The sequence below is a fragment of the Leiobunum rupestre genome, chromosome 11, assembly GCF_980474605.1.
Source record: "Leiobunum rupestre chromosome 11, qqLeiRupe1.1.hap1, whole genome shotgun sequence".
NCBI classification, from domain to species: Eukaryota; Metazoa; Arthropoda; class Arachnida; order Opiliones; family Sclerosomatidae; genus Leiobunum; species Leiobunum rupestre.
In genome coordinates this window covers 7,862,566-7,877,734 of record NC_143394.1, presented here as the reverse complement: position 1 = coordinate 7,877,734, position 15,169 = coordinate 7,862,566, and the positions used below count along the sequence as shown (strand labels likewise).

Genomic DNA, 15,169 nt, shown 5'->3' with positions numbered 1-15,169 from the left:
ATATTTCGTTAAATAAAGAATTTTCACGCGCTATTTTCTGCTTGCTGTAAAAAAACCGCATCACTTTTAACTAGGCACAACAAACATAAGGAGAACGCGGCAAACTTTGAACAAGCTAACGCCGAGTACAAATTTCATTGGACCAGGGCGCAGTGTTTTCGCTGAATGTTTTACGGGCAGGGGGGAAGACAATTTCCGATTTTTCCCCTTCCGACAGCAGCAGGCGCTAAAGTGTCTAGCCAATGAAATTTATATGAAAATGTACACAAGAAAATGCACGACTTTTGACGGGTTGCGTTCTCCTTGTGTGGGGTGCTGTGATCCTAGCTTTTAAGACACTTTTTTGAGATTGATGCAAATCCTTCTTGAGGTAGGTGTTCTGTGGTTGGCTTTAACACATTTCGGTGACACTAGTGCTCCCAACAGCCGACTGATCAGGCTATTCACATCGTAATTTTTAGACATCTGAAGGTAATTCGTCAGAGCAGGTGTATCTGTTATATTCCCCCCCTCCAGAAATCTTATCTCAAATTGCATCTGATTCATTATCTGATGTATACGTTTAGTAGATATATTCTTTTGTGGAATCAAATCTAAATAAACCGTCATTAAAAATTAAAAAAGTAAAATCGATAACCGTGAGGCATCTGAAATCAGCTCACCTTCAGACTGTTGGTTTACAATGACTTCAGATTAGTTTCGACTTTAAACTATTTGGTTCGCATTGTGACCCGTATCAACTGATCTGATAATATCTGAACGTAAATTCGGATAATCTGATAACTGATTTGTCACAATCATTTTCAGAAAAAGTGTTATCTGTGAATCGGTTTGGAAGCACTAAGTAACGGGAAATAGAGAAATGGCACTGTGACGTCATAGGACGTCACCCATCGTCTTATAGTTAAAACATTTGCACCCAAAATGGCGGCTATGGTCAAAGCTACGGAGTGCTACAACTTTATTGGCACCGTTTTGACAGGAGGTAAATTGGGGTGATGATAATCGCAATAAATTGTCCCTTCCTTGTCTACGCTAAAGAAAAGAGGTACTTAACCCTCTCTCCAACTCAGATAACCTCTTTTCCAGCATATTCCAAAGACACGTAAAAAAGTCAGCCTAATAATGCGTCGTGACTAGCTAGTCCCTCTAAAGATTACTCGTTTCGACAAATCGATTTTTGCAGGTTTTGATAAAGCTAGCGTATCATTTTGGAAACAAGAAAATCTGGATTGTTTTCTCGCAATAGACGGGAGCCATAAGCAAAATGGTTCGGAAAAAGATCGATTCGAAATAACGGTTTTGATAAAGAAAGCGAAAAACAGATATTTTTCCGTTAAGCCTTGGTCCCCCTCCAAGTGTTTAATCTTGGTTCCTTTCAGGGAACACGCTGTTCTTATTAAGGTACATCAGAAAATATTGCGGGTCTTCTACTCCACGAAACAAATGAAACAAAACCTATATTACTTTATTTCTTTTTGATATAAGCGCAACTATATAAACCATAGCAACTTAATGGTTTCTTATCCGTCAAAGCTAAAAATATAAAAACATTTCAAAACAAGTTCGGGCAAGTCAAATTTATCTTTGCTTATGGAACCATAAGAGCAGTAGCATTTTGGAATAAGTGACAACGTTGGTTAAAATAAAAAATTATGTTTCTCAATGTAGTATTGTGTATTCTAAATTGAAAAATCAACTTGGTTTTTAACGAAACTATTGCCTGTTACCTTTAGCATCTCAATTTTTAAAATTGAAATTCATTTTCCTGTGTATTTCGACCATACTGTATCCTACTCGTCCACAGCGCCGCCACGTTGGAACGAAACGAACTAGTTTGTCAATCTTCGCATTCACTTTATAATAGAAAGACTTATAACTAATCATAATTATCAAGACAAACTATTCAACGGGACCCATCTGACAAGCGTACTCAAACCCTAAATGTCACGGATTAAATTCTAAAATGTAAAATTTAGCCGATATCACATTTTTATGGCGACTCTCACGTGACCACCTTAATTACCAAATTGTCTCTGCTTTGACAGATGGCGTTTCAGACTGAACAATTTGCTTGACGTAACACATTAAAATACGCTCGTCTACAACGGCAGCTGAACACCTCTACTTGATGAGGTCCAGTTGACCATTGTCCATCAGATTTTCACAGTGACCCTAAATTTTTTAAATACCGCCACGATGAACTATATTACCGCGTATCATTACTATTGGATTGGTTGATTTTTAAATTTGACCTTCGTTGATGAAACTATTTTATTAATGATTTGCTAATTCGTCCGTGTAATTGTAAGTAACGAAAAAAGTCAATTTATGAAAAATATTGCAATCTGTCGTACCAATGGTAGTTACGTTACTTGTTCTTCTATAGAGTAATGGTAGCTTTGACCATGGTCGCCATTTTGGTCGTGATTTTTTATCTATAGGAAAAAGCATGGGTGACGTGTCGTGACGTCACACTGCCATTACTCTATATGGTAGGTAAAAATGATACGCAAATTATATTTGGGTATATATTACATTCAAATACGGCAGTGACGAATTAAATACCGCAGATTGCACTTCGGGTTTCGAGGACGTACTACTAAATAAGAAAATAGAAGCTCTCCATTCCCATAACGCCACCGACTACAGATGGCAGCACCAGCGAGTATAAATCGAAATTTGTCTTCATCAAAGTATATTACCCGTTTCTTTCTTAGAGTTTCGCCAAAGGTTCAATTTTAGGTCCGGTGTCAGTTAAGTTCGGCGTGTTTTTCGTTTTTCGGCGAAACATTCACTTAGCCGGATCCTATAGGCTCGCGAACTACGGCGATCCCTGGCGGCAACCTATAGAATATATAAAAGAGCCCACCCTGGATACACTCCTTTCGAAATGGGAGTTTCCCCCACAGAATTCCCCTGTAAATGATGAGTGCCGCTCCTGGGAATGCCAACGGGCCAGTGTTTTCCAGCCCTTCCAAAACACCGCTCGCTCCCGTTTCATTCCCGCCATTGCTAAAAAAAACTTCCGAGTTTTGGTAGGATCTATATGTGGACACAGTAATGCTATTTTTAGATTTTTTTTTTTATAAAAACGATCAATTTTTTTTATTTCAATCGATTTGTTTATTTTATTGAATTCTTTGATTTTGAACAGTGAGAAAGAATTTTACTTGGTTGTTAGGATCTAACATTTGAATATCGCGCGCGTCTCAATACAAATGTTGTAACGCGATGGCGCCACAGCTTGGCGCTTTTTATTATACTGCGCCCGGGAAAAAGTGATCACGGCATATGTGTGCGCGGGACATCTCGCTATAGGTGATAACGCATTGTTTATTGTTTGTACGTTAATAATATAGATATTTAAGTATTAACAAGCCAGTTAATAAATGATTATATAGTTAACCAATGAGTCATTAATTAAGTAGAACAGAACTTAACATTGGTATATGTTGTAGATGGCGCTACGAAACATTAGGGGCTTTCTCGCTCCATCTCACGTGATAATTTTAGCGTGTCACCGAGCCTGTGTCGCGCGCCGTTATTTAATAGAAGCGAGAAAGGTTCTTGGGTTCCGTAACGACATACACAGCTTAGTCGGTGTATAAATCTTCATTATTTAATTTTAATTACTATTAGATATTTTATTTGCTCAGTTTTCCTTGTATCGGAATTGTTACCCATATTTTGGCTATTTCTATTTCTAAATAGGCCTTTATTAAAAGGTGGGTAAAAATGTCGACCCTCGCAGCAATATTTGAATTTATATGAAAACGAATTTCCTGTCTCGCGTAGTTTCGTGTTTTCGGTTTAAAATCGTCCGCGTTTCAGACGTCGTGTAACGAAATAGCAGTTTCTTATTGGTCTTTCACATAAATTCAAATTTTGCTGGGTGGGTCGTCATTTTTACCCACCTTTCAATAAAGGCCTATTGAAATACCTTATGTGGTTTATTTTAGTGTTCTTTTTTGAAAAACATCCCTTAATTTAAATCAGTCAACCCCAAGGGGGAATATAAGTAGATTAAATTGTTACCCGAGTACCTCCTTAGCATTATGTTGAAAACCTTTTAGCAAGTAAACAATTAAATTGTCAAGTTAGAAGAAACCACCTATGCGAGATTTCCCGCACGGTACGAAACCGGTCTACCGTTGGAATTTCTGGCTATTTTATTTATTTTTAATTTAGTTTATTACTCGAAGATCTATTTGATCCGAGTTTCGCGTTTGCTCGAAGACCTATTGGTACGAGTTATTAGTAAGTTTTTTAATTTCTTCAAATTTGTTTAGGATTTAGCTTTATTATCCCTTTTCATAATGGACTAATCTACTTTTTCGCGCAATTAAATTGCCAGCCTGAAACGTTTGCCCAGGACCGTAGAGTGCGGGCTTTGAACCCAGTTAAGCGACAGAAATAGGCCGTTTTCAGGGAGAAACGTTTGGAAAGGTACTCCCCGGAGTTCCATGGGTCCCGGAAATTGGGGATGGCTTCACCCGTCTGTCGTCCAACTGCAGAGGCTCGTGAATGGATTTCTAATCAATAGATCTTTTAAGTGAAAATTCCCTCTGCTGAAGAATCACCTCGCCTACGTGATAACGTCGTCAGCAATCCCAGTTTCCCACAGCACACGGAAGACGACAGAACAGACGACGTTATGACGTAGAGGAAGCGAGTGTTCTCAAGATAAGGGGGACGGGAATTTGCAGTCACTGATACTTTGGGAATCGACTATTACACCACGCGCTTAAAGATAGGGCAACCTGACGATGTATTTTAGTCTCGCCCAACTTCTTTCCTAGTAATTGAAGAAGGATTTAGGATAGGCGCGATCTATACGGTCAGACGGGTGTCCATTGGCGATCCGTAAAGTGTCCGTCCTGCCTTCCGCAAAGCCCGATCGTTTCCATCACGAAAGCGAGCGCTCGCGGATGGCAGGAAGCAGAGCCAAAGGACGACTCGGTTCGGGTACAAACTACAAATTGAAAGAATTGGACGAACAAGTCTGTAGAGAGACCAGCTACTTGTGATTAGAATTTTTATACGGTTGCAGAAAATATAAGTTATTTCGAACCAACATGGCCTTACGAATTTAAAATCTTCTAACGGTTGAAGCAATTTTATGTTGAAAGAGATTGCTAACAATGAATAGACCGTAGACCAATTTACAAATTGCTTACCGGAAAACCAACACTCAAACGGAACCCCTGAATTAAAGGCTTTAAAAGTCGCTCAATGACTTAGGCCTAGGGTGGTGCCTTGGGTATTAGCCTAGCTGATTATTAAATTCAATTTTAATATTTTTATTTGTGCTAGATGGCGCGCATTTGAACTGTTTTGACGGGAAGATAAAAATACTTTAAAAATGTTTTAAACGACGTTTTATGTAACAACTATTATCACCTCGGGTAGTCTCCTCGTTAGTGTAACTTAATTGTGTCTCAAATGAACAGAAAAGAGCAGATTATTATGAGAAAACTGTACAGTTATGGGCCCGTAAATATGGGCCCTAAACAACGGGTGTGCAATAGTACAACAGACTTAAATGACTAAATAACACGATCCCGCAACCTGACTCGTAGTCTCCTCGTAAGATACGAATCAGTAATGTTAACTTACAAGTTAGTTAATCTCTTTTGCGTAGCTAGTTTAATTTGGGGATTTTAATATTCCAATTTACAGTAGCATTTTCCTAGATTTCTTATTTTGAAAGCCCACAAAATAAAAATATCCCAACTTTCAAATGTTCTTACGCGCTTGGTAAGACAGCTGTGACTAAAGGCTGCAACATTTTTCAATCTTCATTGCTCAAAAATCATCTGGCAGCTCTAAGCAAAGATGGGCACTTGTTTTTCCTATCTATCTTTTTACCTCTCAAAATCATTAAGATGGCGCCACTATCACTATCCCGATCAATTTTTTTTAAATCCCCACAACATTTAAATATCAATTTAAAATCAAAGATGAGTAACTTTTCTTTGTCAATTTTCTTTCCTCTCAAAATTTTCATATAGCGCCACTATCACTATTACGACCAATGTTTCTATCAATATCCCAAAAAGTTTAAATATCAAATGAAAATCAAAAATGAGTACTTTCTATCAAATAGATTTTTACCTTTCAAAGATTTTGAGTAAACACCACTATCAAATTCCTATCAATTTTTTTCTAATGGTTAAGTCTATATATCAAATCAAAATCAAATGAGTACTTTCTACCAGATCAATTTTGTTCCTTTCAAAAATCTTTACAAGGTACCTCTATTAAATTCCAATAAATTTTTCACTAAAGTCACTTAAGTTTATAAATCAAATCAAAATCAAATAGGCACTTTTTTCTCCGAATACCGTAAATAGAAATTTACAACGCTAATCCCTAATCCACCGGAATAATGTAAACTATGGTTTTGGTTTTGGTTTTAGTTTTACTTTGCCTACGTCCAACTTCGATGACGCGCGTCATCAGAGTTGCCCGTGCTTTACCCATGCCGAAAATAATTCATTGCACGCGAAATCACGTGACTCTCGTCAAAAGACATATTTTAGAGGAAGCATGGACGAGCTGCCGTATAAAAAAAACAATGGTTTACCCCTCCCCCTTTTACGTAAACAGGAAAATGAAAAAGACTGTTAGCAATCAACTTTTTGACCGAGAGCCGAAGATTATATTAAATTAAAATCAATATTTTAACTTAGTTTTTCGAAAAATTAAGTTTCACCTAACCTACAAAAATCAATCTCGTTTCAATTTTGTTCGGTAGATGGCGACCTCTGTCACTTTCAAATCAAATTTCACTTGAACTGTAAAAATGAATGTCATTTCAATTTTTTTTCAATGGATGTCGACACGTGTCATATCCCATTAAAATCAAATTTTCCTAACGATAAATATGCCATAAATTTTAGTTTTTAATGGGCTACAGAGCTATCTAACTGGTTAAAGCTTGACCGTTCCCCTTTAAATTAACCAAAACACGGCGAAAAACTAGACCTTGCCATCGATTCGCGAATTTCATAGACCTTGGAACCTTTGCTTTGCTTAGTCACTTCTTTTACGACAAACCCAATTAGTTAAGTAAATAAATAAATAAATACATTAATTAATTAATAAATAAATAAATATTTTTAAAGTAAATTGGTCTTGCACCATACTTTTTTACTGTTCATAAACGTGATTGGCCAAAAAATATATAAATAAAATATTCATTTGGAACAAGTTATAAAAAACGATTATTAATTCCATTTTAATTAAGAATGTATTAAAGCGAAGAGAGAATAGGTGGCCAGCACCCTCTTCTGCTTGTACGTTATTCCCTGAAGAAAAACCACGCCCCTCAGCCTTTCCTCGAATGATCTTAAAGAGTGACTATGAGGAGACGATTTTTTTGACTATGGGAAGGACACTAAGGCGACCTTTTCTCACCCGTCTCATGCCGTGGGAAAAACTAGACAATGTTTCCAGTTTATCGATTCTACATAGTATTTCTTTCGAAGTATAACTAAATATATTCTTGTTCCGATATTGTAACTTTATTCCTATTAAGTCGATTTTTTTAATTTATTCCTATTACGTCGATATTTTAAATTTATTCCTATTAAGTCGATATTTTAAATTTATTCCTATTACGTCGATATTTTAAATTTATTCCTATTACGTCGATATTTTAAATTTATTCCTATTAGGTCAATATTTTAAATTTATTCCTATTAGACCGATCTTTTCTTAAATTGAACGCAACATTAATCTGGCATCGCCATGCGCCATCTAGATCTAAATATAAGTAATTCCTATAATTCGACCCTTATAAAAAATGTCTATAATTAGTGGAAAGAACCAATACCAGGTGGTGCCGCGAGCCGAGAAATGTTCGCGGTCTTTAAAGAGCTTTAAGTAATTAGAATCCAATATTAACGGCATCGTTGATATGGGAGTCAAAAATAAGTAAGGCGCAAAGGCTATACTTTGGTTGATGAAGTTGGTGTCAATTCGGAGAGTCTACGCCATTTAATAGCCCCCTCTAGCGGATCGTTTTACGGGTCAAAGGTACACACGCCTTGAATAATAACCCACTTTAGAGAGGCGGCAAGTCCCCAAAGAAGGACTAATTCTCCGCCAGCAAATGTCGATGCCGCTCTGAGGATTTACCGGTTTTCGATGCCGCTCTAATTATTCTTTTATGTTTTATAACGCGAAAGTTTTCATAGATGGCGGTTTTTCATTAGTCCGTTTTATTATTTACGACGTACACGATGCTAATGATTGTTAGTAGATCTTTCAGGTTTTAAGCGTCTTCCAACTTTGAAATTTATTACGTCATTGCAAACATCTGCATTTTTAGATTCATTTTAACAATGACTTGTCAATTTAAGGATTATGTACCCAAGCTCGTGAGAAACAATTTACATGATAATTCACACGCTAAAATCACATACACGTTTTTCCTGTTACTGACGACTTCAACGACGAAAAAAACGTGCGGAAATTATACAGGGTGTTTAAAAGGTTATGCAAAAATTTTAACGATTTGTAGCGGGTGAGTTCAGAAGTATGCCTGTTTTTGTCCCATTTTCCTACGATGTGTTAAAAGAGCGCCAGAGAGCTTCAAAGTGTGGCCTACTAGCCTCTGGAAGTAGGCTGCAACGAGCGCAAAACCAAGCAGCAGGGAAATGCGAACATTAAGGTTTGGGTTCGTGTGATAGCTTAAAAAGGACTTTGGAAACAAATCGAGGTAACCAGCGTAAAAATGTAAGCTTACACAGTATTAAAAGTCCCTGCTGCTTGGTTTTGCGCTTGTTGCAGCCTACTCCCAGGGGCTAGTAGGCCACACTTTGAAGCTCTCTGGCGTTCTTTTAACTCATCGTAGGAAAATGGGACAAAAACAGGCATACTTCTCAACTCCATAAACGTTTTGCATAACGTTTTGAAACACCCTGTATACATACGCACTTCGAATGTCTAAGAATCTATTGGCAACGTGCTTTACAGCGGAGGCTTAAACTTCGTCAAATTTTAAACGTTACAGGTATTTTGGAAAAAAGAAAGTATTTATTTAATTAATTAATTTTGAAATTCATTAGAAAAAACGTTCCATATAATTGAAAATGGTTTCTAGGATATCCTGTTCAACGGCACATCTATGTGTTTATTTCAGGAGGGGTTTTAACTGTGCTCACCCTTTTAGGCCTAAAAACCTTTTACGTTTTGCATCCCCCCCTCCCCAAACTTGATCCCACGAAAGTTGGTAATGATTATAAAATATTCTTCAACAAATTGTTCTAGTTACTATGTCGTTAATTTCAAGTATTTAGATGGTTCCAATAAAGACCAAAGTTATGTGAACTCTTATTTGAGCCAAGGTTTAATCGGTAACGTTAACTATTTGAGGCAACGAATTTAACGTTCAACATCGTAGTTACCATAGCCTAATTTTGGCATCCAAGCGCATACATACCAAATTTACTCGTTCAGACCCTTATATTAGAGAAATAGATCTATTTTGCCTAAGGTCGACTGAATTTAGAACGAAACCATCAGCCTTTAAAATATTTTATTCGAACCTCTCGATACGTCAAGTGATTAAGGCGACGTAGTGGAGCATTTTGGGAATCATTTCGGCGCCTAATTGAGACTAACGGTCGTCTTGCTTACGTCGGCTTCCTTTTGGAAGCGGTCCTTTAATACCCCGGTCCCGGGGACATCCTCGTTGTATCGATTACGGCGTGTTATCTCGTCCTTGATCAAAGCCGTCCTAATAACGCCAACTATTAATTAAAGTAAGCCGACGATTTGCCGAAATCCGCCATTGTCCGCGGAATCCTACAGATTATATCTTCTTAACAACTTGGATACTGTATCGGTTTACGTTGCGACACTATTAACAATTCTCTTCTGCCTGGAAGCAATAACTTGGCAAGTACAGTTTGGTTCGAAGAACCTATTTAGGATTACCAAGAATGTACGTATTTATACTTCGGGAGAATGACCCGTGGGGATCGTAGTCTTGTCACCAGGGGCGCGTCAAAAATCTAAAAAGGAATTCTTCTCTCGAGAAGAATTTTTCGTGAGAATTTTTCTCCCCGTGAGGACTCGCTAAAAAGCGTTAAAAGTAAAAAGATTTTTCTAAAGATGGCGGCTTACTAGAATGCCACGAACGTTGTAATCTAAGCCTTTGACAATAAATATTATTTTTACACGATTTCACGGCAATATATGAAGGAAGAAAACATTTTATTTAAAAGGAAATATTTCATCGTAAATTAACTTCAAATTCGGTTTTCTCTGAAATACATTTTCGTCCACAAAAATATCATCCTGTTTATTTTCTTCGGCATCAAGTTAACTGATTAGAATATTAGCTGCCATTTTCATTTATAATCCCCCTTCCCCTTTTTGACCAAGTGAGAATGCTCGGATCCTTTGATTTTAGAATTATACATAAAGTAACATAATTATATTAAAAAATATTTCAATATTGAATGAAATAGACAAACAGTGTGTAGTTTCTAAATTATTGTGTCAAATAAAACTATTTTAGAAGGCAAATATAATATTCCTCGACAGATGGTGATACTGTACTGGTTCAATAAAATATCTGCCCATACATTGTCCCAGAATCTAAACGTACCCATTGTCACTGCAGGGTTGTTTGATTTAAATCAAGTTGATTTAAATCGCGATTTTTTTAGACTTTTATCTCTCACAATGATATTAGACTCTTCCCCCACGGTTCCCACCTCATTTTTGTTTTTTGTTTTTTTTAAATTATGGACTCTCACTAAAATTGAGAAAGTTTTACATTTACTGTGATAAATATATACTTATTTCTCGGAATAAATAATTTATTTTAAATGATAAAACTGTCTACTATTGATAGAAAAATAATAACTTATATCAATAAGCTCATATATTGCTTTTAAAAAGTGACCAAAACCAAAAAAAAAATAATTAAAATAGAAAAAAATTGATTATTTTGATTAAAAAAATCAACAACCCTGCGGTTATTTTCAAACAATAAGAGTAGCCGGTATTTATCTGTAAGAAAAACACTGCAGCCACACTTAGTTTGTTCAAAATGAACTAAAGTTTGCCGTGATTCACCCTAATAACGCGTTTATTTTCAGTGAAAGTCGTGAGTCCTCTTAGGTCCTTGGTCCTGCTCTGTATCTGATGGTGTATGAGGCACTTGTTAGTTAAGGGTTTCCATACATTATGGCGCGAATACTGTTAGTTTACAATTGTATTTTATATCATTTTATATAGAATCAACATTTCTTTGCAAAATAGGTAACGGATTTGTTTTGAAATTTCCAAATATCCATTATGGAAAACCGCATTTTTGGACTTAGAGCTTTATCGCGTTAAGTCTCGTCGAATAGGGAGACTTTATTTATTATATCTAATGAACTCTCGAAGTTAAAATCCAAACCGACTTCGCCCGGCTTACGCACGCTCTGTTAATAAAGCTGATCGCTAATCCTACACGTCAAGAAAGTCGATGTAAAGCTCGCTAATTTGTTCTGATTACTGTTAGAAATTAGAATAGAATATTAAGACTTCGATTACGACTAATCTCGCGCAGCCACGCTGACAATTTTGCCCAAGTACTTGGTCATTATAAATTAAAGATTCAAAGTGTAATATTAAGTAAAATTTGATAAGTTGACTGCTACTAGGAGTCAGATAACAAACTTAATTACGATTATCCGCACACGTTAATCAGAACACTTAAATTAGGCTTTTCAATTTACATAGAGCCACCTAGTGGCTGACGCTGCTAAACTGCTTCATTTCAGTTCGCTAAGCAGACGCTTTGTGCTTTACAATAGCAAATTTTTGTTTAGCAGATGAAAAATTCAGCAGTTTGTGAACTTCTCGCCAGGTTAACGCTAAAATAACTTTTTTTAGATAACTAGTTTTCAAAACTAGCGTGAGAAATCGCTTCGTGTTGGTTCAGGAAACAACTGGTCCAAGTCGGTTCGCTTAGAATCGCTTTCAAATCGTAAAATTGCTCGTATTTTCAAAAATAATGGTAATGAAATTCTAAATAATGTCAAATAATATTACTGTATGTATAGTAAACATGATTAACTAATTGTTTTGGGATACATTTTATTATTTCCAAAATTCTGGTCATATGGCGTTAAGCCGTGACTAAAAGCGAACTGGGGTGAAGCGATTTCGCACTGGTGAACCAAGAATTATCGTCGGCGGTCAAAACTGGCATTCAAACCGACCTAAACTGGGTTTTCAGCTCTAGTGTGACCGTGGTTTATGTCAACTGAAAATCATAATTGAATTGTCTAGCGAGTACGTAAACGTTTATTAGCATCCCTCTATCGGGAAAAATAGGCGTAACAAGCACCTGTTTCCACTATTAACTTAGTTGAATTTTGAATGCTTCCGCTTAGCAATAATAAGTTGGAGTGACCAAAGTTATTTAACCATAGATAAATATCATTCCCGAGTTATGGTAATCAAGTTGGTTAAATCTATAACTATAACAGCTATAAAGGCCACGTTTCAGGGTGACCCTGCCAGTGACCATACCTATATTTTATACTTTTTCCCATGTATTCTCAATGATAGATAGTTGCACTTACCAAGTCGAATATTTGCGTGAGTGTGATCCCGAGTCGTATGACCACCGGGTCGGCCGCGTTGTGAACGGGCCGGACAGTGGGGTCGTACCTCTTCAGCAACTTGTCCACCAGTTCCTTCTCATCGTTGCGCCATTGCTCCGGGTTCTCAGTAGCATTTTCTGCCAACAATCCTGCCAACAAAAAAAAATCACATTTATAAATAAGCGTAAATAACAAGCTAGGGTTATGCTAGTGTGGTTAATTTACCGGGAAAAATAAAATGCGGAAAATTTTCCGCAAATCGGAAAAAATTGAAACATAAACTACTTTTTAAAGGTTTTTAATGTTTTTAACTTTTTATCGATATAAAATGATAAATTTTGGCTAGCGGACGACAAAATCCGATTTACTCCTTTACACCTCCTTTTCAGAAGGAGTAAAAAGAGTAGCCCTAATACTCCGGAACAAGCGAATAGTTTATAGGGTGGAGTAATTATCATCCCCGGAACAGGCGAATTAAACTTTTTTATTTTCAACAAAGAGTACATAGTCCGAGAACAGGCGAAAAGAAACCACCTATAGTTATTCTCCCAACAGTAGAAACTTGGTTTCATTTATCGCGCATCAACCATAAATCGAAGGTTGATTTCAGCAGCATTTAGTTGATTTATTGTTCATTTTAGAAGATTTGCAATGTTACTTTCCGTGTTGAATTCACCATAAACAAGTCCTGTTCCCACAAATGCAGTGTGACGCAAATCTGCGAATAATTTTCTCGCTCGATCTTTTACAGGGTTGCCACAGTTTTTTCACAATCAAATTCCCTGACGTTTCCAGGTTTTCCCTGACCATCTCCAGAGATTTTCCCTGACCATCTCCGGAGATTTTCCCTGACTTATTTTGTGCCAAGATTTCGTATTTTTTACCTTTATTTAGTAAAAGTTTCATATTTGCAACCGAAAATAAATTCCCTGACATTTCCCTGATTTGTAGACTAATTTTTCAAATTCCCTGACATTTCCTTGATTTTTAGACTACATTTTTCAAATTCCCTGACAATTCCCTGATTTTTAAACTAATTTTTCAAATTCCCTGACATTTCCCTGATTTTTAGACTAATTTTTCAAATTCCCTGACTTTTCCCTGATTTTTAGACTAATTTTTCAAATTCCCTGACTTTTCTATGATTTTTAGACTAATTTTTCAAATTCCCTGACATTTCCCGGATTTTTAGACTAACTTTTCAAATTCCCTGACTTTTCCCTGATTTTTCTACCCATTTTCAAATTCCCTGACTTTTCCAGGAATTCCAGGTTTTCCAGGTACCGTGGCAACCCTGTTTTAGCGTTACGTTGGTTCGTGTTTGGGTACAATGGCATTTGCTTTCATTAGTTCTATTCTTTAATGATACTCAGTACGTGGGTAAGGATGCCTGAAAAATGGTCGTTGTCCTTTTGCTAACAGATCAGCCAAGGCTTATTGAAATTTGAATTGACCAAATGTTATAAACACCTATTTCTTGTACCGAAACGTGACAGTATAGCATTATTACACAATCTAACTCTTTTAGTAGAAGACTTGTACTTGCTAACTTAGTTAAATGTTAATCTTAAAGGAAATATAACCTCAGCCTCTACTTGGAATGCTTATCCTGCCGTATCGCGTATTTTAAGATCACTCTGACGGCTTTGGCCCCGCCTACGAGAGAAAAATTCACTCTGCGCGATAAGTTAACATAGTGACGTCAAAAAAACTGTCAATCACATCAAGACGAAAATCTGCCGCGATAAGCATTCCAAGTAAAGATATGGATTCCTGCCTCAGCCATTTGTTGTGGAACATCAACGTTTGCAGCTCTGGTCGTTCTTGCCTTTCGTTTTAGAAATGTTTGGCACCACTGTACAGGGTATTTTGAAAAAAAGAAGGGGTTTTCCATAAAGATAGCTTTGCAGGTTATATTCCCTTTCAAATTTAAATCATTCCTCAATAGTAATTCTAAAGCAGAGGTGTAGCCAGGAGTTTGGTTCAGGGACACGCAATCGAAAAAATAAAAAAAATGTTCATACAACCATACTACGCCACTGCTCTAAATTTCTCTTGAAAAAATAAAGTTGAAATATATTCGTATTGGATGTTTTTTCGCGATAAAATTTTTTTTTAGCAAAATAAAGCTGGAAATTGTTTAGAATTTTTACACAGATTTTTAAAACGCCGGTGTGGTTATTCCGAAAGCTCACTGGCTAATCGAAAGGGTCACTTGTTTATTTTTAATAAAAAATAAAAATTAAAAATAAATAAAAAATTACAAAAACAAACATGATCGGCCAAAAATGACCAATGCGGGTGTGCCGAACAGGTTGCTATAGTAATATCAAACTATCGATGGTATTAATCAAATTCAAAATCGTGGCGGTCTGTTAAGTCGGCGTAAGTGATTTTTATGAAATGCTTCGACATTCAGTCGATGGTGCTAATTGAAGCCTTGGGCACCTAAAATAAACAGATATTGGTCATCCGTTTAAGCATTTAGTTTATGATTTGACTAAAATACCGGTCATTGCGTAACATACTGCCACTACTTAAAATTGAAC

General features: G+C 36.5%; 1 protein-coding gene across 1 annotated transcript in view; it reads right to left on the bottom strand.

The window, feature by feature from the left end:
• The window catches only part of LOC149921258 (neuronal acetylcholine receptor subunit alpha-10-like), a 304,760-nt gene that overhangs the window by 95,259 nt on the left and 194,332 nt on the right, over nt 1-15,169 (bottom strand). The window contains exon 2 of the mRNA XM_090163313.1: nt 12,600-12,769. Within this exon, the coding sequence (XP_090019439.1) occupies nt 12,600-12,769 (170 nt within the window). The remainder of the gene's footprint in view (nt 1-12,599; nt 12,770-15,169) is intronic.